This window comes from Rhincodon typus, chromosome 10 (assembly GCF_021869965.1).
Source record: "Rhincodon typus isolate 14 chromosome 10, sRhiTyp1.1, whole genome shotgun sequence".
NCBI lineage: Eukaryota > Metazoa > Chordata > Chondrichthyes > Orectolobiformes > Rhincodontidae > Rhincodon > Rhincodon typus.
The window spans coordinates 63051456-63076735 of NC_063341.1; the positions used below are offsets into that span (position 1 = coordinate 63051456).

Here is a 25280-nt window from a genome sequence, read left to right on the forward strand (position 1 = left end):
GATGCTGGCTGGCCTGCTGTTCTTCAAGTTTCATATTGTATTGATAGATTATTTGGAGTTTTTTTTGCAGTTAGTTAATGTAGTAGTTAGCCACTGAAACAATCACATTCCTTAACAGAAGTTTATTACACAAATGATAAAAATGCTCTATATTTAAGACAGAAAGATCTTAAACAGCAAAACAATGTTTCAACCCCTTTTCTCAAAGCAATCTTTTTACAGATACTCAATTCCAGACAATTAATTGTTATCTCAACCCTAACTTTTCACTTCACTAACTCTTCCCAACTTCTTTTCCTTCGGGCACTGAGACAGTTTTATGACTTATTTCTAAGTCTGTGCCATGAATCTTCTTCAATTCTAGTGACCTGAAACACTTCTATGTAGTCTCACAACAGGGAGACTCCATGGATTAAAAACAGTTGTTAGGATGACTGGTTGCCCTGAACTGAGCTTTTGAACTGAAATCAAAAGCTAAACTAATAATCTGGTCTATTTGTAAACTTAGCATTATAAACTTTTAGTCCATTAACACCACAGGTATCCTTCCAGACACTTGATTGAAGTCATATGCCTTCTTGGAAATTGTGAATTTCAGTCACTGTTCTAAACGATTTTTGTTTAAAAGGCCAAAACTTCTTTATCAAACTAACCAAAATCCACCTGCCTCTATTTTAAAATCCACAGTGGGCAGCACGGTGGCTCAGTGGTTAGCACTGCTGCCTCACAGCACCAGGGACCCAGGTTCAATTCCACCCTTGGGTGACAGTCTGTATTGAGTTTGCATGTTCTCCCAGTATCTCTGTGGGTTTCCGCTGGGTGCTCCAGTTTCCTCCTACAGTCCAAAGATGTGCAAGTTAGGTGCTAAATTGCCTATAGTGTTCAGGGGCCTGTAGATTAGGTGTGTTAGCCCTGGGAAATGCAGGCTTACAGGGAAAGAGTAGGTGGATGGGGATGGTTCTTCGGTGTGGACCCGAAGGGCCTGTCCCCACTCTGTAAGGATTCTATGATGATTCAAATCCCAAACGACATGCACGCACCTTTTATCTACATGGATATGAATCTAGCCTTGAACTCTCACTTCTGTTCCATCCACCTTTTCCTCACACTCCACGCTCCTCTGGCAGTAACCTAAATGTGACAGGGATGCAAACACCAGGACTGTTGAGTGTTGTTGAACAAAGAGACCTTGCAGCGCAGTTTCATAGTTCCTTGAAAGTGGAGTCACAGGTAGCCAAAATAGCGAAGAAAGCAATTGCTACACTTGTTTTTATTAGTAAGTACATTGAGTGTAGGAGTTGGGAGGTCATGTTGCGGCTGTACAGGATATTGGTTAGGCCACTTTTAGAATACTGCATTCAATTCTGGTCTCCCTACTATAGGAAAGATGTTGTGAAACTTGAAAAGGTTTAGAAAAGATTTACAAGAATGTTGCCCAGGGCTGGAGTGTTTGAGCTATAAGGAGGGGTTGAATAGACTGGGGCTATTTTACCTGGAGTGTCGGAAGCTGAGGGTTCACCTTATAGAGGTTTATAAAATCATGAGGGACATGGATAGGGTAACCAAGGTCTTTTCCCTCAGGTGGCGGGAGTCCAAAACTAAAGGGCAGAGATTTAAGGTGAGAGGGGAAAGATTTCAAAGGGACTTACTTAAAAGGCAGCTTATTCACACAGAGGGTGGTGCGTGTATGGAATAAGCTGCCAGAGGAAGTGGTGGAGGCTGGTACAGTTATAACATTTAAAAGGCAGCTGGATGCATTTATGAATAGGAAGGGTTTATAGGTATATGGGCCAAATGCTGGCAAATGGGACTAGATTAATTTAGAATATCTGGTCAGCATGGACAATTTGGACCAAAGGGTCTATTTCCATGCTGTACATTTCTATGATTCCATGACTTTACTCCAATGTCTTCACCATGTGTCTCCAACAGCACAAAATCCCTGAATGGCAAGACATCACTATGTATGTGGTAACATCATCAATGTTATGAAGGTGGCTGGTCTCCAGTACCAACCATCCCAAAATACCATCCCTGTTTATCCTTTCAGACCGATCTCCAACCTTTGACATAGTTGACCACACAATACGCCTCCCTTGGCCTCATCTAATTCCATTCAAATCTATTCATTTGGAACAGACAATTATTTACAATGCCTTCCCACTCCCACACTATTACTCCTGGAATTGGTCTAAGGATCGGTCCTAAGTTCCGTCCTGTCAAAGCTCCTATTGACTTTTGACAGAATACTTTGAAAACACAAGTCATATTTCACTTGAATGCTGACACCACCCATCTCCAATTTTAATCACAATCTCTCATGAACCATCACATTGCCTTTCCAAAATCCAATACTGAGGAACAGAAGTTTATTGTATTTGACTATCTGGAACCTTTTATAGCCTGGGTATGTTTGATAGATTGGCAATATGCTGTTGGTGACTCAGATGGTGTCACAAAAATCAGAATACTCAGCCTCTGACAAACATTTATAGATTATTTCTCCAATCACATCAGTTAAAGTGGCTGTTCAATGGTAATCTCTCAGGATATTGATTGTGGGGGAATTCAACAGGAATCAAGTCATTGAGACGCTAGCGGACAGCTGTTCAGACTCTCCTGGAAACAATCATGACTTAGTGGTTCTGAAGCAAAACGTTACTTACTATTTATCAGCCACAGACTGAATGTTGAACAGGTCTAGCTGTATGCAAGCACAGACGGCTTCCAAATGTAATTACCGTGCAATCATCAATGAGCATTGCAACAGGGCAGCAGTGAAGAAAGGTCAGTGATGATGCAGCTGGAAGTCTTTGGGCCGAGGACACAGTCCCAAGGACTTGGACTGTCCTTAAGGGGTAAACTGAAGGACAGGCTGTTTCAAACAGACAGGTAACATTAAATGTAACAAGGTACTGGGGAGCAACTTCTGATAAGAAGGAAAGCTATAGACTTGGGCACTCCAAAGTGTAATCAACTTCGGGGATGAACTAATCTAGAGGATCATTATTAATGTCACACCACAAACTTGGTGGTTTGAAAGAGAGAAAATTGTATAAGAATTCAACTTCAGGAATCTTCAGCAGCAGAACTTTGAACAACACTGTACAAGTACTGAAACCTGGACACTTCCAGAGACGGACACTAATGGTAGAATTTAGCCATGATTCCAACCAACAATCAGGTAACAGCCAAGTTGAGTTGTGAGACTTAACTTGTTTACTTGAAGGGTCTTATTTTGGTTGCTACATGCAATAAAATTTTAAATCGTTGTTTCAGTACTTGATGGTTTGAGAGATTTTTATTAATAAGTAGCTAAATTAAAGGTAGCTTGTGGTGATTTACACACAGTATGCTGTAAGTGTACAATGTATAAATACTTGTGATGAGAACACAAAAGGAGTAAGCCATTGCTCATAGGTTAGGGTACTATCCTTTGAGAAGCTGCATTGAGCTATGTTCCAAATTTGAATGTTGATTCTGGACAATGTTAACAGTGGCCTGCTGCCATGGACTGGTCAGAAAATACAATAACACGCCTTTTCTCTACCCTTCAAACCCCTCTGCCCCTGTACACACACCTTTGCTAGTTTGCATGCATGAATGTCAGGTCAAAGACCAGAATTAGACATTTCCTTCCCTTGATCCTGTTCATTCTCTATCCATACTCTCGTATGGAAGAATGTAAACTAGGAATGACAAGACTGAGGACAGGACAAACTAATTTATAGAAAGCCAAAGTACACTTCAGCAAAATCAATGATCAGAACACATGCTTTATTGTCATTTAGAATATGATCTTTCAGAAAATCGTTGGAGTTTCTTAGCAAAAGCCTTTTTACGTCCAAACATTGTGGAATACATTTAATTTTAAAAATTGCAAGCATGATTAACATAGCATCAAAAAGCTTTAATTGCATACATAGAGTTAAGCACAAGAAATGTAAAATTAGAGAGTGATATTTGTATGCCAATGACTTCAACCTGTATTTCATAATTATGAAACATCTGATTATCAATATAAAACCTTTAAAAAATATAAAACCTTTAAATGAGGAACATGACATAGCACATTGTGCCTTGTACTGACTCTTTGAAAGAGGGATCTAATCAATCCCATTTCCTAACATTTTCTCCTTTGCTCTGTAAATGTTAGTTCTTAAAGTGTTCATCCAATTTCCTTTTGAAAGTTGCTACCATATCCACCTTTATCACATTGCCAGGCAGGTCATTTCCATTTGTAATTTGGGTTTTGTTCTTTTTATCTCCCTTTTGAACTTTAACTTAAATCTGTCTAAGGTTCTTGAGTAGATTTGTAGCTCGAATTGTTGATGCTGTGGCTGGTTCGCTCACCGAGCTGGTCCATTGGTTCACAGACGTTTCGTTACCCTGCTGGGTAACATCATCAGTGCAGCCTCCAATGAAGTAACTAACGAACTGACGAACCAGTTCAATGAGCGAACCAACCACAGCAACTTAAATCTGTGTTTTGTGGCTCGTTTCTCTTTACAAACGCTATAAAATGATATGAAAACATTTTTACCAAATTGCTGTGGTTCTAAAGTAGCAAACAAAATGAATCAATTGTTTTGATTTAATATTATGAAACTATTCAAAATTCTGCATGTAACCAAACCACAAATGTGCACTGCAGGCAGTCTTGCCCTCACTAAATCAATTTTCCCTCAGAATCCTTCTAAACATTTGACCAGTGTAAAAACTATGGACAATCTTGTTGGGAACTCAATATAATTTTAATTCTCCTCTCCTTCACAATATCCTATGTTTTATAAATAAGCCATTGAGAAATTTTAAGTTACTGAGCACTTAAAAACAATTCACAAAGAAACAATCCTCAGGTTCATGGACAAAACATTTATACGGTATTGAAAGGTAAAAAGTAAATAAAAAAGACATATGCCTACAATAGTCCTCCTAAAATATTTTCCCAGTAAAGTTGAATCAGTTATATTTAAGGCTAAATAATATATATGAAATAAAATATTGCTCCAAATAAAAATATGTCTAAGTAACATACATGACAATATCTGTAACATCTCACAGACAAGCTAACTACATACTTTATTAGAAAACATTAATAGTTTCAAAAATTCATAAAATCTACTTGAAGCATAATAATTATTTTATTAAGCCATTAATGTAACTAACATGCAACTTGTTTATAAACAATTATCTGTTTAATGAAGATGATTCTTAGCAAGGTACATTTATAAATAGTAAAAGTAGCACCTAGTACTTCACACCAATTCCAACTGTTCACTAACCATGGTATAACATTAAATCAGTGTTTGGATTAATCCCAGCCATGTGCAGCAACTGGGTGGTCAGAATCGTTTACAGTGCCTCTCCCCTCAGTGAGGGATGGGAAAACAAGTAACAGTTCCAAACCTTAATTGCTGCTAGAACAAAAACAGAAGTTTCTGGAGAAGCTCAGCAGGTCTGGCAGTATCTATGAAGAAAAATCAGAGTTAACATTTTGCGGCTGGCTGCACAAGCTTAAGACAGCAAATCTCAACCGGCTACTTGACAGAGGACATTACAATCAATTGCAATACTGGTTTCCCTAAATACGACAAGTCAGTAGCCGAAAGCAGTTAGGAGTTGGAACTCTTAAATATTTTCTCCTCTCTCACTGAGGAGAGGTGTTCCAAACAATTCTAAAAACCCAGCTGCTAGTTGGGATTAATGAATAAGAATCAAATCTATTATTTATAGGCTTATAGATTAATGCTACACCAGTTTTTACTGTACTTCAGCAAGTATCAATTGTTTCAAGAAACCCCTGGATCTTCTTGTATCAGTACTAATTTAAAATCAGTAGCATCATAAAATGGATGGACTGTGAACTGGCCATTTCTGAAGATTAATTTAACCCTTTTATGTCCATAACTAAGACTACCATAAAACTATAGGCATAAAGTAACATAAAATCAAAACATGACGAGATGATCGGTTTTGCCCATGCTCAAGTTTCTCATTTTTATCTACAACTTTTAAAATTACCATAAGCGATGTTATTTCTCAGATATTTCAAATAATTAACCTCAAAATAGGATATTGATTATGGTACCTAAAAATCCCTGATTAATTTGACACATACTTATGCTAACATATACATGCAGTATAGGAAAACCTCATACTGTTCGATCTTGATTAAAATGTATTAGCTTTGCTATGAATAGACTGTGTTATTTTGGTATAAATAATTGAAATGGCCTTCTAAACCAAGTATTTTACTCATGTTATTATGATTAAAATAAAAATAATTTAAGTTTACAACTTTTTGGAAAACACGACCATGGTGGTGGCATGCACTCTTAAAATACAAAGATAGTTAAAATTACACACGTGGAATAGCAGGTACTTGCATTTAATGAATCTAATTGTTGCTTGGCTGTTTCAAATGACAGTACATCTTTAACACTTTCAATCGTGTACCATTTCTGTGGTCTAGTGGTTATCGCATTCGTTTCACATGCAAAAGGCCTTGGTTCAGAACCAGGCAGAAGCATCAGAGGGGCTCTTGTGGTGCAAAAGTAGGGTACCTACCCCTGGACTGAGAGGCCTGGGTTCATATCCCACCTGCTCCAGAGGTGTGTAATAATATCACTGAATAGGTTGATTAGAAAAATAGGTTAAATGAAAAATAAAATAGTGCTTTCAACTATTTGAGGCGATGTATCAGTATTTTGCAAAACTCAGTTTTATCTGCATTCCACATTGATATTCTGATATAAATTAAAATTTTATTTTTAAAGACATCTTCTCATCTTAACACTTGGAGGAATTAATTGATTTAAATAAATGACACTGCAATACTTTAATAATAGTAAATGTTAAGATGATTTTTCCCTCCAACTGGCTTAGATAAATGGTGAAAACTGCACTTATCCTAAATGCAAATAGACTAAATAATTGGATGTGTAGGGAGAAAAAAAATTAAGATAGTTGGTTATTTCTTTAAAAAAAATGAACAGTTTAAAAGATGCAGGTCATACAAGTTAATTTGGATTGTTGTATAGATGCTGAAGCAAAATGAATAGGCTTGAACAATTCATCTAAAATTTGCTTTCGATAAAAGTAGAACATTCAGAGATAAGTACAATATTTTTAGCTTGAGTACTTAAGTACTTCATATACAATCATAAAGCCTAATGTAACAATTGATATGCATGCAAAATCACAAAATACAAATACACAATTCCATAAATGTTATCTACCCATGTGACTAATTGGTCGTTCAATTCAGGGGTGTTAAAGCATACCAAGACTCGTAAAATGTTGACCTGTTCACTTGACTCTGTTGTTAAAATTTTTCCAACTTGACATCTAAATCAAGCATAATGTTAAAGACATGTTCAATTCAGATAGGCACTTAATATAGTAATATATTTCAATTTTATCCAACTTTCTCCACAGAACGTCTTAAATAATTAAACTTAAATAAGTCATACCATCAGGTTCCACAATGTTCACAGATGAGTTTCTGACATCAAGAGATCTACTATTGTGGTAGACAGTTCAATTAGCCAATTTTCCATGTCTTTATGAGCTAATGAAAAAATCATCATACCACAAAAAGCCTGTAAAGTTACAATTAGCTTACACATTGAAGCAGCATTACAGAGAACACTTCAAAATCAATTCTGCATTGTGAACTCAGAAATAATATTATGTTGGAGGACTTTGAAGTAATGATTTAATTAAGGAGTGTTGGTCAACACAAATGATGGCATTAAGGGAACTGACAAAAACCATACATTGGCCATTATTGCTAGACTTTTTTTTTAAAAATGCAAACCGTATAGTTTCATCCATCTCAAGAGGAATTAAGATCTTTATGGCTATTACATGCTACTACATAATACAGAATATATCTACACATGTAGATTTACCAATTAAAATTACTCAATCAAAATTCAAAGCTGTGACAAGTAGCTATTTGCAATCACTTCACTAATGATTGTACAAGATTAAATTATAAAGTCACACAGTACTGATTACTTGCTGCAGGTATTCTGAATGTATTCTGCATAAATATATTTTTAGATTCAACAGAAACAAATTTCCTGTCAACTACATGCCTAGTGGGTTAATAATTCCTAAGATAGCAAAGGTTAGGCAACCTTTTTAATACCATAAATTCAACCAGATGACACACCATATGATGACATCTTAATGAAACATCTTAATATTAGTCTATTTTAAAAAATAAGTTATGTATTTGAGCCACTTATGCATGCAAATAAAGAGTGATCGTCCAAACCTAAAGGACTGACTGTTTTCAACATGTCTGTCTTCCTTGGGATTTCTTCCTGTTTCAAAGGCACTTTATAAATGCAAGTTATTCTTGCTAGTTTTCAGTGAAGAGGAATTTGTTGTTCACAGTTCAGATGAGCAAGTAATCTATCAATAATTTCCTCCATGGCAATGAAAGATCTTGATGCAGGTGTACAATTGCTTGTGGCATTCAAAGCACTGTGTTCCAAAATAAAAGTGCAAACCTAAAATGTAAATTCCTCAGAGTTGGATTTAACCCGCATGCAGTTTGAGGGCTTCTACTTGTATATGTATGAATAAGCATTATTCATGTTATTCGGTGCATTTATCATTTAGATATTGTATTGTTGCAAAACTGTAAATGTTGTAGACTTATAAGTTCCAAAATTCAATGGTCATCTTCATTTGGTTAAACAGATCTTTAGTGATACAGTACACTGTTAGCTTGTAACTACAGTTCCACTGTTGTGTACAAAACACCATCACGAATGCTCTCAAAATTTAAAAATAAATTTACAACAAGCAAAGCACATCTCTACCGTTGTTTTCCATTTTTCTGAATGTCTGCTTGCTGCTTCTTGCAGGCAAGCAAGACTTTGTAGCACCCCCTTCCAATCTTGTACATCCACATTATATTCATAACATCTAAGCAAAGGCTGGCAGCAATCCAAGCAAATTGTGCTCGCAGTCCAAGCTTGTAAAAGGCCTCTGTTCCAAACGTGGAAATCATTTTGCTATAGTACGGAGGCATGACAGCAATTCTGACCAGAAAGAATATCACTGTCATTAGAAACCCATTAATAATGTTTGGCAAGGAAGTTTTTGGATAACTTAATGCTTCAAAAAACCACCTGAAAAGAAAAGGTAAATGATCAGTAACACTTCCAAAGCAACACCACAATGTGAATACCATCTATGCACATGCATTCTAATCCATGGCAATTTAAACATAAATTGACAACCAGTTTACGTGGCTGAAATAACTCCACGAAGGCCAGTAGCCTGTCACCAGAAACTTGAAAGGGTTCAGAAAAATAGATTTACAAGGATGTTGCCAGAGTTGGAGGGTTTGAGCTATACAGGCTGAATCGGCAGGGGCTATTTTCTTTGGAGGGTCAGAGGCTGAGGGGTGACCTTATAGAGGTTTATATAATTATGGGGGCATGGATTGGGTGAATAGCCAAGGTCTTCCCCCCCCCCCCCCACCGAGGGTAGGGGGGTCCAAAACTAGAGGGCACAGCTTTAAGGTGAGAGGGGCAAGATTTAAAAATGACCTGAGGGGTAACTTTCTCCACACAGAGGATAGTGCACGTATGCAATAAGCTGCCAGAGGTGGTGGTGGAGGCTGGACAAGTACAACATTAAAAAGGTATCTGGATGGATATATGAATAAGAAGGGTTTAGAGCGATATGGACAAATTGCTGGCATATGGGACTAGATTAATTTGGGATATCGGGTCAGCAAGGAGTTGGACCGAAAGGTCTGTTTCTGTGCTGTGCATCTCAGTGACGCTAAGTCACCCTTTATGTACACATGCATAGTTACACGACACTGAGCCCGCTAGCTCAAAGCCAGCTCCTAGAGGGTGACCAGAACCCCTGACACTTCTGTTTATATCTGTCAGCCAGGAGTGCCTGATTGGGGCTGTTATTCTGGTCCAATCAGGGAACTCATTCTATTAGATAAAAACCAAAAGAATTGTAGATGCTATAAATTGGGAACAAAAACAGAAGTTGCTGGAAAAGCTCAGCAGGTCTGGCAGCATCTGTGAAGAAAAAAAAAATCTGAGTTAACGTTTCAGGGTCCGGTGACTCTTCCTCAGAACTGATGGTATCTAGGAAAATGTCAGTTTAAATGCAGAAGATAGGGAGGGGGTAAGAAATAAACAAACAATAAAGTAGGGATAGAGCCCAAAGAGAGAGAAGTGCAGTGATAGACAAAGGAGTTGGTAATGATCTGGCTAGGAGGATGAATAACTGTTAGTGGCTAACAATAGGTAATAAGTAATGCAGACTATGTGATAACAAGGCCTGGTGTGTGGGGTAGGGAGCTAGGACATGGGAGAGTTCAGGCTCTAAAATTATTGAACTCAATATTGAGTCTGGAGGGCTGTAGGGTCCCCAAGCTGAAAATGAAGTGTTGATCTTCCAGCTTGCGTTGAGCTTCACTGGAACACTGCAGCAAGCCTAAGACACAGACGTTGGCCAGGCAACAGGGTGGTATGTTGAAGTGGCAGGCAACTGGAAGCTCAGGACTTTTTTTTTTCCCCCAAGGGCAGAACGTAGATGTTCTCCAAAGCACTCACCCAGTCTACACTTCGTTTTCCCAAAGTAGAGGAGACCATGTTGTGAGCAGTGAATACAGTACACTAGATTGAATGAAGTGCAGGTAAAGTGTTGCAGGTATGATTGGGCCCTTGGATACTGGGAAGGGAGGAAGTAAATGGGCAGATGTTACACCTTCAGTGGTTGCAGGGGCTGGTGTTGGGAGTGAAGAAAGAGCAGATCTGGGTGTCCTGGAGTAAGGCAGCCTCTAAAATGTCTCACGATATAGTCTCTGCTATATTGGGGAAACGAAGCATAGACTGCGTGACCACTTCACAGAACATCTACGTTCTGCTCGCAAAAAAGACCCTGAGCTTCCAGTTGCCTGCCACTTCAACACACTACCCTGCTCCCTGGCCAACATCTCGGTCTCAGGCTTGCTGCAGTGTTCCAGCGAAGCTCAGCGCAAGCTGGAAGAACACCACCTCAGTTTCCACTTGGAGACCCTGTACCCCTCCAGACTCAACATCGGGTTCAATAATTTTGGGGCTTAAACTCTCCCATGTCCTAGTCCCCAAGCCCACACACCAGGCCTTGTTGTCCCATTGTTTGCCATTACACACTACATATTGTTAGCCACTGCCAGTCCCCATTAACAGTTATTCATCCTCCTAGCCAAATAGTTATCAACTCTTTTGTCTATCCAACTGCTGTTATCTCTGTTTGGGCTCTATCCCTACCTATCATTTACTTCTTATCCTCTTGCCCCCACTCTATCTTCTGCATGTAAACTGACATTTTCCTAGCTACCATCAGTTCCGAGGAAGGGTCACCAGACCTGAAACGTTAACTCTGATTTTTCTTCACAGACACTGCCAGACCTGCTGAGATTTTCCAGCAACTTCTGTTTTTGAAATCATTCCATTAGGTCCTTCTGGCTGACCTCATTCCAATCACTACAGTGACAACTCTGATGACCAAGATTGATTCATCAAAGTACCAAGGTTGTCCTGCCTTTTCCAACCTTCCTCCACCAATCATGTCAGAAGTCAGAACTCTTAAAAGTGTAAAAATATAAAAAAGCATGGCATTGAAAGAAAGGTAGAGTCCTCATACTGTTGATTTTGTTGGCGGCTGGAAACACTGCTGGATTACCAGCCAGAAATGCATGTTCGACAATGCCGGTTTCAAATATTTACATGCAAGATTTTGGATACCACCAGCTAGGACAGAATTCTAAAAATAGCATGGAAAGTATAGTTTGGGAATGGAAATATAGAAACTGGGAGTACATCATTTAGCTTCGAGCCTGCTCCACCATTATAATCATGGCTGACCATCCAACTCAATAGCTTGTTCCCAGCTGTATTCCAAAGCTCACCACTCTCTGGCCAGAGAAATGTCTTCTCATCTAAGTCCTAAATTGTTTACCCCTGTATCCTTAGACTGTGACTCCTGTTTCTGGACTCCCCACCATCAGGAATATCCTTCCTGTGTTTATCCCGTCTAGTCCTGTTAGAATTTTACACGTTTCTACAAAGATTCTCTCCTCATTCTTCTGTACTCCACTGAACATAATCTTTTATCAATTCAATGTCTCCTCATAGGTCAGTCCCAGTAGGCCAGATGCCAGTCTGGTAAACCCTTGCTGAACTCCCTCTGTAGCAAAAGCATCCTTCCTCAGACGTGGAGACCAAAGCTGTACACAATATTCCAAATTTGGTCTCACCAGAGGCCTGTATAATTGCAGCAAGCCATCCCTGCTCCAGTACTATTACTAGCAATTCCAGAACATCTTGAATAATGAACCAAACATTCAAGACTCAGCACAAGCAGAAGCATACGCAATCTACTAATATGTAGGATTTGTTAACAGAAACGCAGGACTTTAGTAAGCCCAGTGCTGCAGTTACACTTCCCATCCAGTGACTGGTTTAGCTTAATTCTACTAGAAGAAAAGTTAATTGAATCACTGTGACAATATTTAATTTTTCTTTTTCTCCTGATGATCTCATTGAGCAATCCATTTCATAGCCAACAACAATTGTCTGATATCTCTAGAGCCATATGACCTGCTATCCTGTCCTATTAGGATCGGATGGTGGAATTTAAAGTGTAAGGTTGGGAAACTATAGCAATAAACTCAACTTCCTAGGATTATCTAGACACCAAGTGTGAGACCATAGTGCCTACACTTTCCTTATGCTTCACCTGAATTCATTTACTTCGTTATGTACTTCATTCAGGTTATAAAATAATAAATAAAATAATAATATTAATAATATCTATTAATGATGGTTAGTCCTTTGCAAATATGTGTTGAATGGAAGCTTGTCAACTACAGCTGAATATAATTTAATCACAAGCTGAGCTTGAACCATTAAGATCAGAACCAGAGGATCTGGAGGCTTAAATCATAGCACATGATTTCTGTCTGGAAACATAATCGCAGAATATGTTTCTTGAATTTTAATGCCAAGACAATATTTTGATTTAATATAGTTCAATGGGGAAGTGAGAAAGATAATTGGACTCCAAATAAGAATCTGACTATTTCCTATAAGTCTACACTTCTTTTCTTGAACTCTTAATCATTTAGGCTTGGGTATGCTGGCTATACTCAAACTGGGTACGTCAGCAGGGCTAAATGAGATGGCATCTAAGTATACTAAGGGAAATAAGAAGGAAAATTGTGGATGTATGAGCCGTTATCTTCAAATCGTTCTTGCATGTAGGAATGGGGCCAGAGGACAAGTAAATTGCAACTGCAAAGTGTGTATGGATAATCTCTAAATCTTTGGCTAGTTAATTAACTTCAAATGTGAGAGCTTTTAGAATGATAATCTGGGACAAAATTAACTGTCACTTGGACAGATTTTAAAGGATATCAGCATTGATTTATTAACGGCAGGTCATATTTAACCTTTTTGTTGAGTTATTGGAGTTGATGAGAGTGGTGTTGGTGTACATGGACTTCAAAAAGGTGTTTGATAAAATGCCACATAACATCGCTTAATAAAGCCCAACCAGATGAACTTAAAAGGAAAGATGACAGAATGGGTACAAAACAGATCAGTGATAGGCATCAGTAATAGTAAATGGTTTTTTTGGCCCAGATGAAGATTATATTGTAGTAGGAATGGTAGTAAAAGTCCTGCTTTTCTCAATCTATACTACCTTACTGTTCAGGAGCAATTTCAAAATTTGTAGATGATAAACCTTGCCAGTATTGTCAAATATGGAGAAGATGGTGATAGACTTCCAAAGGACAGGAGCTGGTAGAAAGGTGGGGTGGGGGTGGGGGGACATGTGGCCGATTTAATGCAAAGAAATGTGAAGTAGAACAACTCTGAATATAAAATCAGTATAATTCTAAAAGGGCTACAGGAAAGAAATACCTGAGAACATACGGACATAAATCTTCATGGTGGCGTGGGCAAGTTCAGAAGCCATAAGAAGGATCTTGGGCTTATGCATAGGGGCAGAGTGAACAAAAAGAAATATCGATGAAGAAAACTTTACTCAAACTTTTCATCTTGCAGTCACTAGGACAATACAAGAATGGGGACATGATCAGGTGTTTCCCAGAACATTATGGGACGCTAGGGAAGAGACTGCTGGGCTCTTGCTGACATATATGTATCATCGATAGCCACGGGTGAGGTATCAGAAGAGTGGAGGTTGGCTAATGTGGTGCTATTATTAAGAAAGGCAAGTAAGGAAATACTAGGTAAAGATAGGCCAGTGAGCCTGACATCAGTGGTGGGTTAGTTATTGGAGAGGATTCTGAAGGACAGGATTTATGTGCATTTGGAAAGGCAAGGACTGATTGGGGATAGTCAGCATGGCTTTGCACATGGAAAATGGTGTCTCACGAACTTGATTGAGTTTTTGAAGATGTGACAACAAAGGTTGATGAAGGCAGAGCAGTAGACGTTGTCTATATGGACTTCAGCAAAGCATTATAGACTTGTTAATAAGGTTAGATTAAATGGGATCCAGGGGAAGCTAGCCTGTTGGATACAAAATTTGCTTGAAGGGAGGGGACAGAAGGTGATGGTGGTGGGTTTTTTGGACTGGAGGCCTGTGACTAATGATGTGCCACAAGGATCGGTGCTGGGTCCATTGATTTTCATTATTTATCTAAATGATTTGGATGTGAATACAAGAGGCATGGTCAGTAAGTTTACAGATGACACCAAAATAGGTGGCATAGTAGACAATGAAGAAGGAGGTTATCACAGAGTACAACGGGACCTTGATCAGATGGGCCAATAAGCCAAGGAGCGGCAAATGGAGTTTAATTTAGATAAATGTGAGCTGTTGCATTTTGGTAAGGCAAACCAGGGCAGGACATATGCAGTTAATGGCACGGCCCTGGGGAGTGATGCCGAACAAAGAGACTTGAGGATGCAGGTAGACAGAACGATGAAGGTGGCATTTGGCACATTTGCTTACATTGAAGAGGAGCAAGGAGTTACCCCTGATCTCTTGACCGATACAAATGTTTGCCAAGGAATAAGTTATCCAGTCATCATCACATTATTGTTTGTAGGAGCTTGCTCTGCACAAGTTGGTTGTCACATTTCCTACATTTCAACAGGGGAGGCAATGGCCTAGTAGTATTATTGCCGGACTGTAATTCCAGAGACCCAGATAATGTCCTGGGGACCTGAGTTCAAATCACACCATGGCAAAATGAAAATCTGGAAAATCTGTCTAATGATGACCATGAAACCACTGATGATTGTCAGGAAAAATGTATCTGGTTCACTAATGTCCTTTAGGGAAGAAAACTGCCATTCTTACCTGGTTTGGACTATATGTAACTTGAGACCATAGCAATGTGGTTGACTCTTAACTGTCCTCTGGGATGAACAATAAATGTTGGCCTAGCCAGCGATGCCCTCATTACGTGAATGAATTTGTAAAAAGTGGCTACACTTCAAAATTATTTCATTGGATGTAAAGCACTTGAGGATTTCAGTTGTCATGAAATGCACAGTATAAATGAAATGTTTTCTTTCCTTCTTTATCCAAGACCAGTATGAGTTTGAGGATGAGGAATATTCAGGAACATTGCCATAATGTTTTGCTGGAAATGTAGAAGTTACTCTATATTTTGACCATGCGATTGTGAATCATACTGACTAATTTGCTACCAAGTCAAATTGGAACTCAAAGAACAAGTTCAAGCAATTCAGATGTATAAGCAATTTCCTATTAACAATGGATTCCTCGAATCCTTCAAAATTGATAAAGATGGATCTAGTCAGATCATTATCTGACCTTCACTTTTCTTGTCACTACACGTAATATTGTGATGAAAGACTACAAACAATGAAAGTAGGGAACTAAAGTAAATGAATACGCGCAGGTGGACCTGCTCCTTGGAAATAAAAAAGATCACCGATTTTATTTTTAAAAGTTATTTTCCTGCTTTTGCCTTCACTCTTTGATTCACCCTTCCCTGTTTACCAGCAAACTTTCACCGTTTTCTGCTGTGGTCATTGTAGCGATGGTGCACCAACAATGATATTATGCAGGGGCTGAGAGAATAATTTACACAATAATGAACTAACTTCAAAGTGGAGATGCTGTTCCCAATTTTTTCAGGTTTGCTCCTTCTCAAATGGTAGAAGTTACAAAATGGGCTGAATTAAGACTTTAAGAAATAGCAACAGGAGTAGTCCATTCCACCACTCAGGCATGCTCTCCCATTCAGAAGGCTCACAGTTGATCTGATGCATTTTGCAATGTATCCTATAGACTGCAGCTAAAGCATTCTTGTGATATAAAGTGGTGAATATTGAGAACAGCAAAGGCCAAAAGGAAGCTAGCTTTTCTCTTAGATAACAAGCTTCCAAAACATCATTGAAGCTACACAATTAATCAAGTACTCTATCACATTTCTGATTAGATTATAGATGTTGAAGTTTTGAAGATTCAGGGGGGTCACTCATTGCTAGTTAACTAGCTGCTACTCTGACCTTGTTGTCACAGCATTGTTGTGCTAGTCCAATGTGCTTCTAGTTACACAGGTACTAGATCACAGGTCGTGATCCAATGATAGTGATACCATTGAAAAGTGAAGTGGAAATGGTCATTCTTTGGCTAGGTCAGCCCACAACTCAATGTCATCCAGATTCCAGCAGGTTTCATTACCAGAATGCTGTTCATGGGGATGAACACTGTGGAATCATCAGCAAACCGCCTCATTCCTAGCCAATGGTCCATGTAAGCTGCATGCGAAGTGACATAGTGACATGAAAAGAAATACACAGTCCAATCACAAGCTGTCCCCATGAAGTCAAACAAAGAAAAATTTAACGGTACTACCATTTCAAATGAACAGATTGGGCACCACACGTACACAAAAGTGGAAGATTGTTCCTGACTTCCTAACAGATAGGTCATTGATGAAAGGGATGAACCTTGTTGGCACAAAGACATTATTCACAGGAACTAGTGCCCTCTTGTGGCACTGAGGTAGTATTACTACCCCTGGACCAGGAGGGGAAGTTCAAGTCCCATCTGCTCGAGGAGGTGTGTAATAACATCTATCCTGAGGAACTAGGGCACTCTTGTGACACAGTGGTGGTAGCGTCCCTATCCCTGCTCTGTTAAGCCCAGGTTCAAGTCAAGTCTCACCCATTCCAGAGTTGTGTACTAACATCACTGAACAGTTGACTGGAATAATACAGGGGCAGAACATGGAAAATACAACACACAGGCAATTGGTTGGTCAAATATGGTACACTTAAGAGGCATCTCAGTCAGACTGCGTGAACAATGAACTAATATTATCAAGAACATTACAGAGAGGAGAAATAGAGGGATACAGGAGAGAAACACAATGAAAAAGCTGCACAAAACTATATATTTAATCAGAACAATGTATGAAACCCAAGTTAGCATAAATGACGATATCTGATATCAAGTCACATTCCTACTTAGAATTATGTTACAGTTCCTTCATGGTCACCTGGTAAAAATTCTGGAACTCCGTTCCCAGCAGCACCTTGGGCATCCCTGCACCCCAAGTCTGCAGCGATTCAAGGTGGCAGCTCATCACCACCTTCTCAAGGGTGGTCAGAGAGGTAGGCAATGAATGCTGGCTGAGCCAGTGATGCTCACTTTCCAAGAGTAAATATAAAAAAAGTTCAATTGCTAACAAATGCGAAAAAAGCAACAATATCTTGAAACTTACCGTTCCCCACCATCCACCGTACTGGGGCCAATGGCAGAACAGCAAATAAAACTGGCAACTTATTAACATTCTCAATTCATTGACTCTGTCTTCCTAGCCATGAATCTCTGAATGACTTACGCACTAAAAAAAGTGCTAAAAGATTGCATTAAACTCCAAAATGTTCAGCAACAAAATCCAGGCCTTTCTTTTGAAATGTATTTCAAAAGCAGGTGAAGAATTAATGAAGAATTATTGCTTTGCTCCTCTCCCTTGTTACAGGTTACATCTCTCCGTTTGTACATAAAAACTAAATATACCTACCGCTGGTTAACAAAAGGAGTTGAAAATTCTGCAATCAGACGGAAGTTAGCAAAATAAGGCAGCAATCCTTGGCCCTAAAAGAGCAATTTAAAAATTTAAAAGTTTGTCTATAATCAAACTCAAGCAAAACTCTCCATACGAAAAGATAGAGTGGCTCAAAGCATCATAGCATTCAAGAAGTATACAATAGATTAAAGAAAAACAAATTAAATACTTTAGTCACTTATGTTCCACTAACAATTGCAGTAAAATCCTTGCTTTGAGGCATAAACAGAACAAAATACTGATTTTGTAATATATGCCCATCTCTGCAATGGTTCATTCTTAAGATAAATAATGATGTTAATGCACACATTATATAGACTTTGAATATTTGTATCAAATGCCAACCACGCATGGCTGGAAAATTGCACAAACAGACTTAGCTCACAGCATATTCCACCTGCATGTTCTGGAGAACCATATCGAAACAGCACGCTGACTAATGTCCTTACGAAGACCTGCCTATTTTCAGGATAAAGAAATCCAGAATTAAAGTATGGAGAATGGAACTCTTTTCCTTTGCTTTCATTGTTTGACCATTACACGATTACGAACTGTTAAACTAAAGAGAAGATGGCAAGAGGACACATTTATTTTCTATTGAAGTTAGTGAGTTCATTTGGTTAGAGGATAATGAATATTTACACATTTCAGTTTTCAAACAGACTTACACACCATTGAAATGCATGATTACAAGTCTTTTGTGGAAAATAGTAAGCAAAATGTTGTAATTTCACAGGATATTTTTAAATGCTTAATGCAATAGGATCCTTTCATGAAAGACAATAAAGACATTAAAAGCATTATTAGCTCATTTGTTCTACCATATATCACACCATAGGTTTAAACATATGTTGATTTCCAAGAAAGTACAAAAACCCACTTTCAAATTACCCAATATATAAAGTGCAGAATCTGTATTATTCTGTCTTCTTAGGCCTCCACAGAGCTTACTTCAGTGAAAATAAAGAAAATTAACAAAGTCCTATAAATTTCCACTCTTCTACAGAGAGAATTCCACCACTTTCAAGGAAGCATTTTTCTCTCCTTCTTTAAACTCCTTTAGTTCCCTATAGAAAATATATAGCTGATTGGCATAGGGCAGGAGATGTGGGGAAATTGTAAAAGATTGCAGTTTACAGATTAATAGTTCTGGTGTTAGACTGTCAATTAAAGTAACTGAACTCTGACATCCATGCAATACTATGCACTGTTTAAATCAAAATGTTTATAACCTTTCCAAAGATAAGTTATTTTATTCTATTCAGGCAAATGGGAATAGGGTAGTGTTAAAGGGATATAAAATAAGGTTTACTCTAGACACTGCTGGAAAATAAAAATTGTTCTCTCTCAATGTTTTCTAAATTGACCACCACTATGACTGCCTTTTTTATTTTGGTCCTTACCAAGAAAGTTGTGACAAAAACGATTCCTGCAAGGGGTGATGGTTACATTCTCTCTTGTTGGAGATGGTCATGTGCCTGGTGTAGTGCAAATGTTTCTTGCCACTTGTCAACCCAATATGGATGTTATCCAGGTCCTTGCTGTATTTAAACACAGACAGCTCCACTATCTGAGTAGTCGTGAATGGTGTTGAATATTTTGCAGTCATCAGCAAACACTCCCACTCCTAAGGTTATGATGGAGAGAAAATCATTCACAAAGTAGCCAAGATTGGCTTGGCAAAAGGATCCTACTCTGAGGAATCCCTGCAGAGATGTCCTGGAGCTGAGATGACTGACATCCTGCAACCGTAACCATCTTCCTTTCTGCCAGGGATCACGCCATCTAACGGAGAACTTCCCCTGATCAGAGTTTTGCTAGGGGTGCTTGATGTTACATTCAGTCAAATGAAACGGTGATGTCATTCTCACATCACCCCCAGATGTCAGCTCTTTTGTTCATATTTGAACCTAAGCTACAAGGAGTTTTTTTTTCTATTCATTTGTGGGATGTGGGCGTCGCTGGCTGGGCAGCATTTCTTGCCCATTCCTAGTTGCTCGTGACGTGGTGGTGAGCTGCCTTCTTGAACCGCTGCAGTGCACTTGCTGTGGGTTGACCCACAATGCCATTAGGGAGGGAAGTCCAGGATTTTGATCCAGCGACAGTGAAGGAATGGCAATATATTTCCAAGTCAGGATGGTGAGTGGCTTGGAGGGGAACTTGGAGGTGGTGGTGTTTCCATGTATCTGCTGCCCTTGCCCTTCTAGATGGAAGTGGTCATGGGTTTGGAAGGTGCTGTCTGAGGATCTTTGGTGAAATTTCTGCAGTGCATCTTGTACATAGTGCACACAGCTGCTACTGAGCGTTGGTGGTGGAGGGAGTGGATGCAGTGCCAATCAAGCAGGCTGCTTTGTCCTGGATGGTGTCAAGCTTCTTGAGTGTTGTTGGGGCTGCACTCATCCAGGCAAGTGGGGAGTGTTCCATCACACTCCTGACTTGTGCCTTGTAAATGGTGGACAGGCTTTGAGGAGTCAGAAGGGGAGTTACTCGCCACAGTATTCCCAGCTTCTGGCCTGCTCTTGTAGCCACTGTGTTAATGTGGTGAGTCCAGTTGAGTTTCTGGTCAATGGTGACCCCTAGGACGTTGATAGTGGGGGATTCAGTGATGTTAACATCATTGAATGTCAAGGGGTGGTTGTTAGATTGTCTCTTGTTGGCGATGGTCATAACCTGGCATTTGTGTGGCGCGAATGTCACTTGCCACTTGTCAGCCCAAGTCTGGATATTGTCCAGATCTTGTTGCATTTGAACACTGTCTGCTTCAGTATCTAAGGAACATTGTGCAAACATCAGTGAACATTTCCACTTCTGACTTTATGATGGAGGAAAGGTCATTGACAAAACAGCTGAAGATGGTTGGGCCAAGAACACTACCCTGAGGAACTCCTGCAGAGGATGTCCTTGAGCTGAGATGATTGACCTCCAAGAACCTTGACCATCTTCCTATGTGCCAGGTATGACTCCAACCACCAGAGAGTTTACCCCCTGATACCCACTGATTCCAGTTTTGCTAGGGCTCCTTGATGCCACACTCGGTCAAATGCAGCCTTCATGTCAAGGGCTGTCACTCTCACTTCACCTCTGGAATTCAGCTCTTTTGTCCATGTTTGAACTAAGGCTGTAATGAGGTCAGGAGCTGAGTGGCCTTGGAGGAATCTAAACTGGGCGTCACTGAGCAGGTTATTGCTGAGCAGGTGCTACTTGATAGCACTGTTGCTGACACCTTCCATCACTTTACTGATGATCAAGACGACACTGATGGGGCGGTAATTGGCCGGGTTGGATTTGTCCTGCTTTTTTGTGTACAGGACATACTTGGGCAATTTTCCACATTGTCGGGTAGATACCAGCGTTGTAACTGTACTGGAACAGCTTGGCTAGGGGAGTGGAAAGTTCTGGAGCATAAGTCTTCAGTACTATTGCTTGGATGTTGTCAGGGCCCATAGCCTTTGCAGTATCCAGTGCTTCCAACCATTTCTTGATATCACATGGAGCAAATCGAATTGGCTGAAGCCTGGTATCTGTAATGCCAGGGACCACTGGAGGAGGCCGAGATGGATCATCCACTCGGCACTTCTGGCTGAAGATTGCTGCGAATGCTTCAGCCTTATCTTTTGCACCGATGTGTTGGGCTCTTCCATCATTGAGGATGGGGATATTTATGGAGCCTCCTCCTCCAGTGAGTTGTTTAATTGTCCATCACCATTCACAACTGGATTTGGCAGGAATGCAGAGCTTAGATCTGATCTGTTGGTTGTGGAATTGCTTAGCTCCGTCTAGCACTTGCTGCTTTCGCTGTTTGGAGTACAAGTAGTCCTGTTTGGTGGCTTCACCAGGTTGATACCTCACCTTCAGGTACGCCTGGTGCTGCTCCTGGCATGCCCTCCTGCACTCTCCATTGAATCAGGGTTGATTCCCTGGCTTGATGGTAACAGTTGAGTGGGGGATATGCCGGGCCATGACGTTACAGATTATGCTGGAGTACAATTGTTGATGGCTCACAGCGCCATATGGATGCCAAATCTTGAGTTGCTAGATCTGTGCAAAGTCTGTCCCATTTAGCACGGTGATGTTGTGCGGCATAACACGATGGAGGTTATTCTCAATGTGAAGGTGGGACTTCATCTCCACAAGGACTGTGCAATGGTCACTCTTACCAATACTATTATGGACAGAAGCAACTGCAGCTGGCAGATTGGTAAGGATGAGGTAAAAGTATGTTTTGCCCTCTTGTTGGTTCCCTCACACCTGCCGCAGACCCAGTCTAGCAGTTATGTCCTTTAGGACCCGACCAGCTCAATCTGTAATACTGCTGCCACTCTTGGTGGTGGACATTGAAATCCCCCACCCAGAGTACATTTTGTGCCGTTATCATCCTCAGTGCTCCCTCCAAGTGTTGTTCAACATGGAGGAGTACTGACTCATCAGCTGAGGGAGGATGGTGTGCAGTAATCAGAAGGAGGTTTCCTTGCCCATGTTTAACCTAAAGCCATGAGACTTCATGGTGTCCAGAGTCAATGTTGAGGACTCGCAGGGCAACTCCCTCTTGACTGTATACCACTGTGCCACCACCTCTGCTGGGCCTGTCCTGCAGTGGGACAGGACATATCCAGGGATAGTGATGGTGGTGGCTGGGACATTGTCTGTAAGGTATGATTCTGTGAGTACAACTATGTCAGGCTGTTGCTTAACTAGTCTGTGAGACGGCTCTCCCAATTTTGGCACTAACCCTCAGATGTTAGTGAGGAGGAATTTGCTGTTTCAGCAAAGGGCTGTTTCAGCCACTGTCTTTTCCAGTGCCTAGGTCGATGCCAGGTGATCCGTCTGGTTTCATTTCTTTGACAGAGCTGAGTAGCCCTGGCAGAGTATCAGTGAGCAGATTATTGTAGTCAAGTGCTGCTCGATAGCACTGATAATAACCCCCTTCCATCACTTCCCCTTCCCAACTTTTCTACAGCTCGTTTATCAAAATCTTTTTTGGGAACGTTATTCCTCGTGAAATTATATCCTTTTCAGGATTATTTCACTAAGTAAACTTCCACTTGTCTGCTAAAACAATTACTCACTAAAGGAATTATACAGTTAACTTAATTACAGGTCATTTCAGATCAAATGAAATTACTGCCATCCTAAAATTTCCCGCATCAAGAGGAGAATTTACATTCACATTGGATGCATCCACTATCACACATACCATACGCTTGGTTCAATAACAGACAAAAGAGCCAAATTCCTCAGGGGAGGGGAAAGTGACTGCCCTTGACATCAAAGCCAAATTTGATGGAGTGTGGCATCAAGGAGCCCTATCAAAGTTGGAGTCAAAGGTGGGGACAGTGGGGAGGTTTGGGAAGGTTTTGAGTTCTGCACATAGGAAGACAATTGAGGTTGTGGAGGTCAGTCATTTCTGCAAGAGTTCCTCAGGGTAGTGTCCTTGGACAAACCATCTGCAGCTAGTTCAATGACCTTCCCTCCATAAGGTCAGCAATGGAGATGTTTGATGATTGTTGAACAATGTTCAGTACCATTTGTGACTCATCAGATATTGAAACAGACCATGTCCAAGTGCAGAGACCTGGACAATACCCAGGTTCGGGCTGACAAGCAACATTCACACTACACAAATGCCAGGCAATGACCGTCTCCAACAAGAGAACATCCAGCTATCATCTCTTGATATTCAATGATGTTACTATCGCTAAATCCTCCACAATCAACATTCTGGGGTTTACCATGGACGAGAAACTCAGCTGGACTACACTTGTAAATATAGTAGCTGCAAGAGCAGGTCAGAGGCTAGCAATACTGCAGGGAGTAACTCACCTAAACCTGCCCATCACCACAAGGCACAAGTCAGGAGTGTGATGGAATACTCTTCCCTTGCCTGGATAGGTGCAGCTCCAACAACACTCAAGTAGCTTGACACCATCCAGGACAAAGCAGCCTGCTTGACTGGCACCACAGCCACAAGAATCCACTCCCTCTACAAAGCTCAATAGCAGCAGTGTATACCATGTACAAGATGCATTGCAGAAATTCAAAGATCCTTAGATCGCACCACTGACCTAGGACCACTACCATCTAGAAGGACAAGAACAGCAGATACATGGGACACCCACCACCTGCCAGTTACCCTCCAAGCACATGCCATCCTGATTTGGAAATATATCCCCATTCCTTCACAGTCGTTGCATCAAGATCCTGGAATTCCCTCCCCAAGGGCATTGTGCATCTACCTAAGCGCATGGATAGCAGCGGTTCAAAAAGGTAGCTCACCACCAACTTTTCAAGGGCAACTAGGGATGGGCAACAAATGCTGGCCCATCCAGTGTGCCTACATCCTGAGTAAATTTTTTAAAATTCTAGTATGTCAATTGTCTTCCACAGACCTAAGTGCAATATAACCGTAATGGCATAAATAGTAGACTTGTTCCAGCTGATCAGATGGAGTAAACCATTGCAAATGGAATTTAATCCTGAAAAGTGAGGCATGATACACCTTGAGAGCATGAACAAGGCAAGGGAGTACACTTTGAACAGTAGGACGCTAGGATGTACAGGAGATCAGAGAGATCTTGGTATGCATGTTCATAGATGCAGGAAAGGTAGATAAGTTGGGTAAGAAAATGGGATCCTTGACTTTATTTATCAACAAATTGAATACCAGAGCTAGGAGGTTCTGATGGAGCTGAGTATAACATTAGTTAGGCACAGCTGGTGTACTGTGTGCTGTTCTCGTCATCACACTATAGAAAGAACATGATTACACTAGAGAGGCCACAGACGAGATTCTTTGGAACGTTGCAATTAGTTATGAAGAGAGACTAAGTAGGCTGGGGTTGTTTTACTTAGAGCAGAGAAGTTTGAGGAGGCAACATGACCAAATGTACAATCTTCTGAGGAACATGGACAGGGTAGAAAAAGAAGGAGTACATTTTCCCTTTGTAAAGAAGTCAATTACCAGGGGACACAATTTGAAGGTAAGGAGTAGGTTTAGAAGGGAGCAATCTGGGTATCTGGAACTCACTGCCTGAAAAGGTGGGTAGAAGCAAAAACCTTCATGACATTTAACAACTATTTAGACAAGCATTTGAAACACCGTAGCATAGAAAGATACAAATCAAGTGTTGGAAAATGGGGTTCGAATAGATGGATGTTG

At 40.2% G+C, this 25280-nt stretch overlaps 1 protein-coding gene across 1 annotated transcript in view; it reads right to left on the reverse strand.

Moving 5' to 3' along the window:
* Positions 1-3780: 3780 nt before the first annotated feature.
* Positions 3781-25280, reverse strand: part of tlcd4a (TLC domain containing 4a) — a 44302-nt gene continuing 22802 nt past the window's right edge. The window contains 2 exon segments of the mRNA XM_048601787.1: positions 3781-9152; positions 18080-18153. Coding sequence (XP_048457744.1) covers positions 8837-9152; positions 18080-18153 — 390 coding nt within the window. The 3' untranslated portion in view covers positions 3781-8836.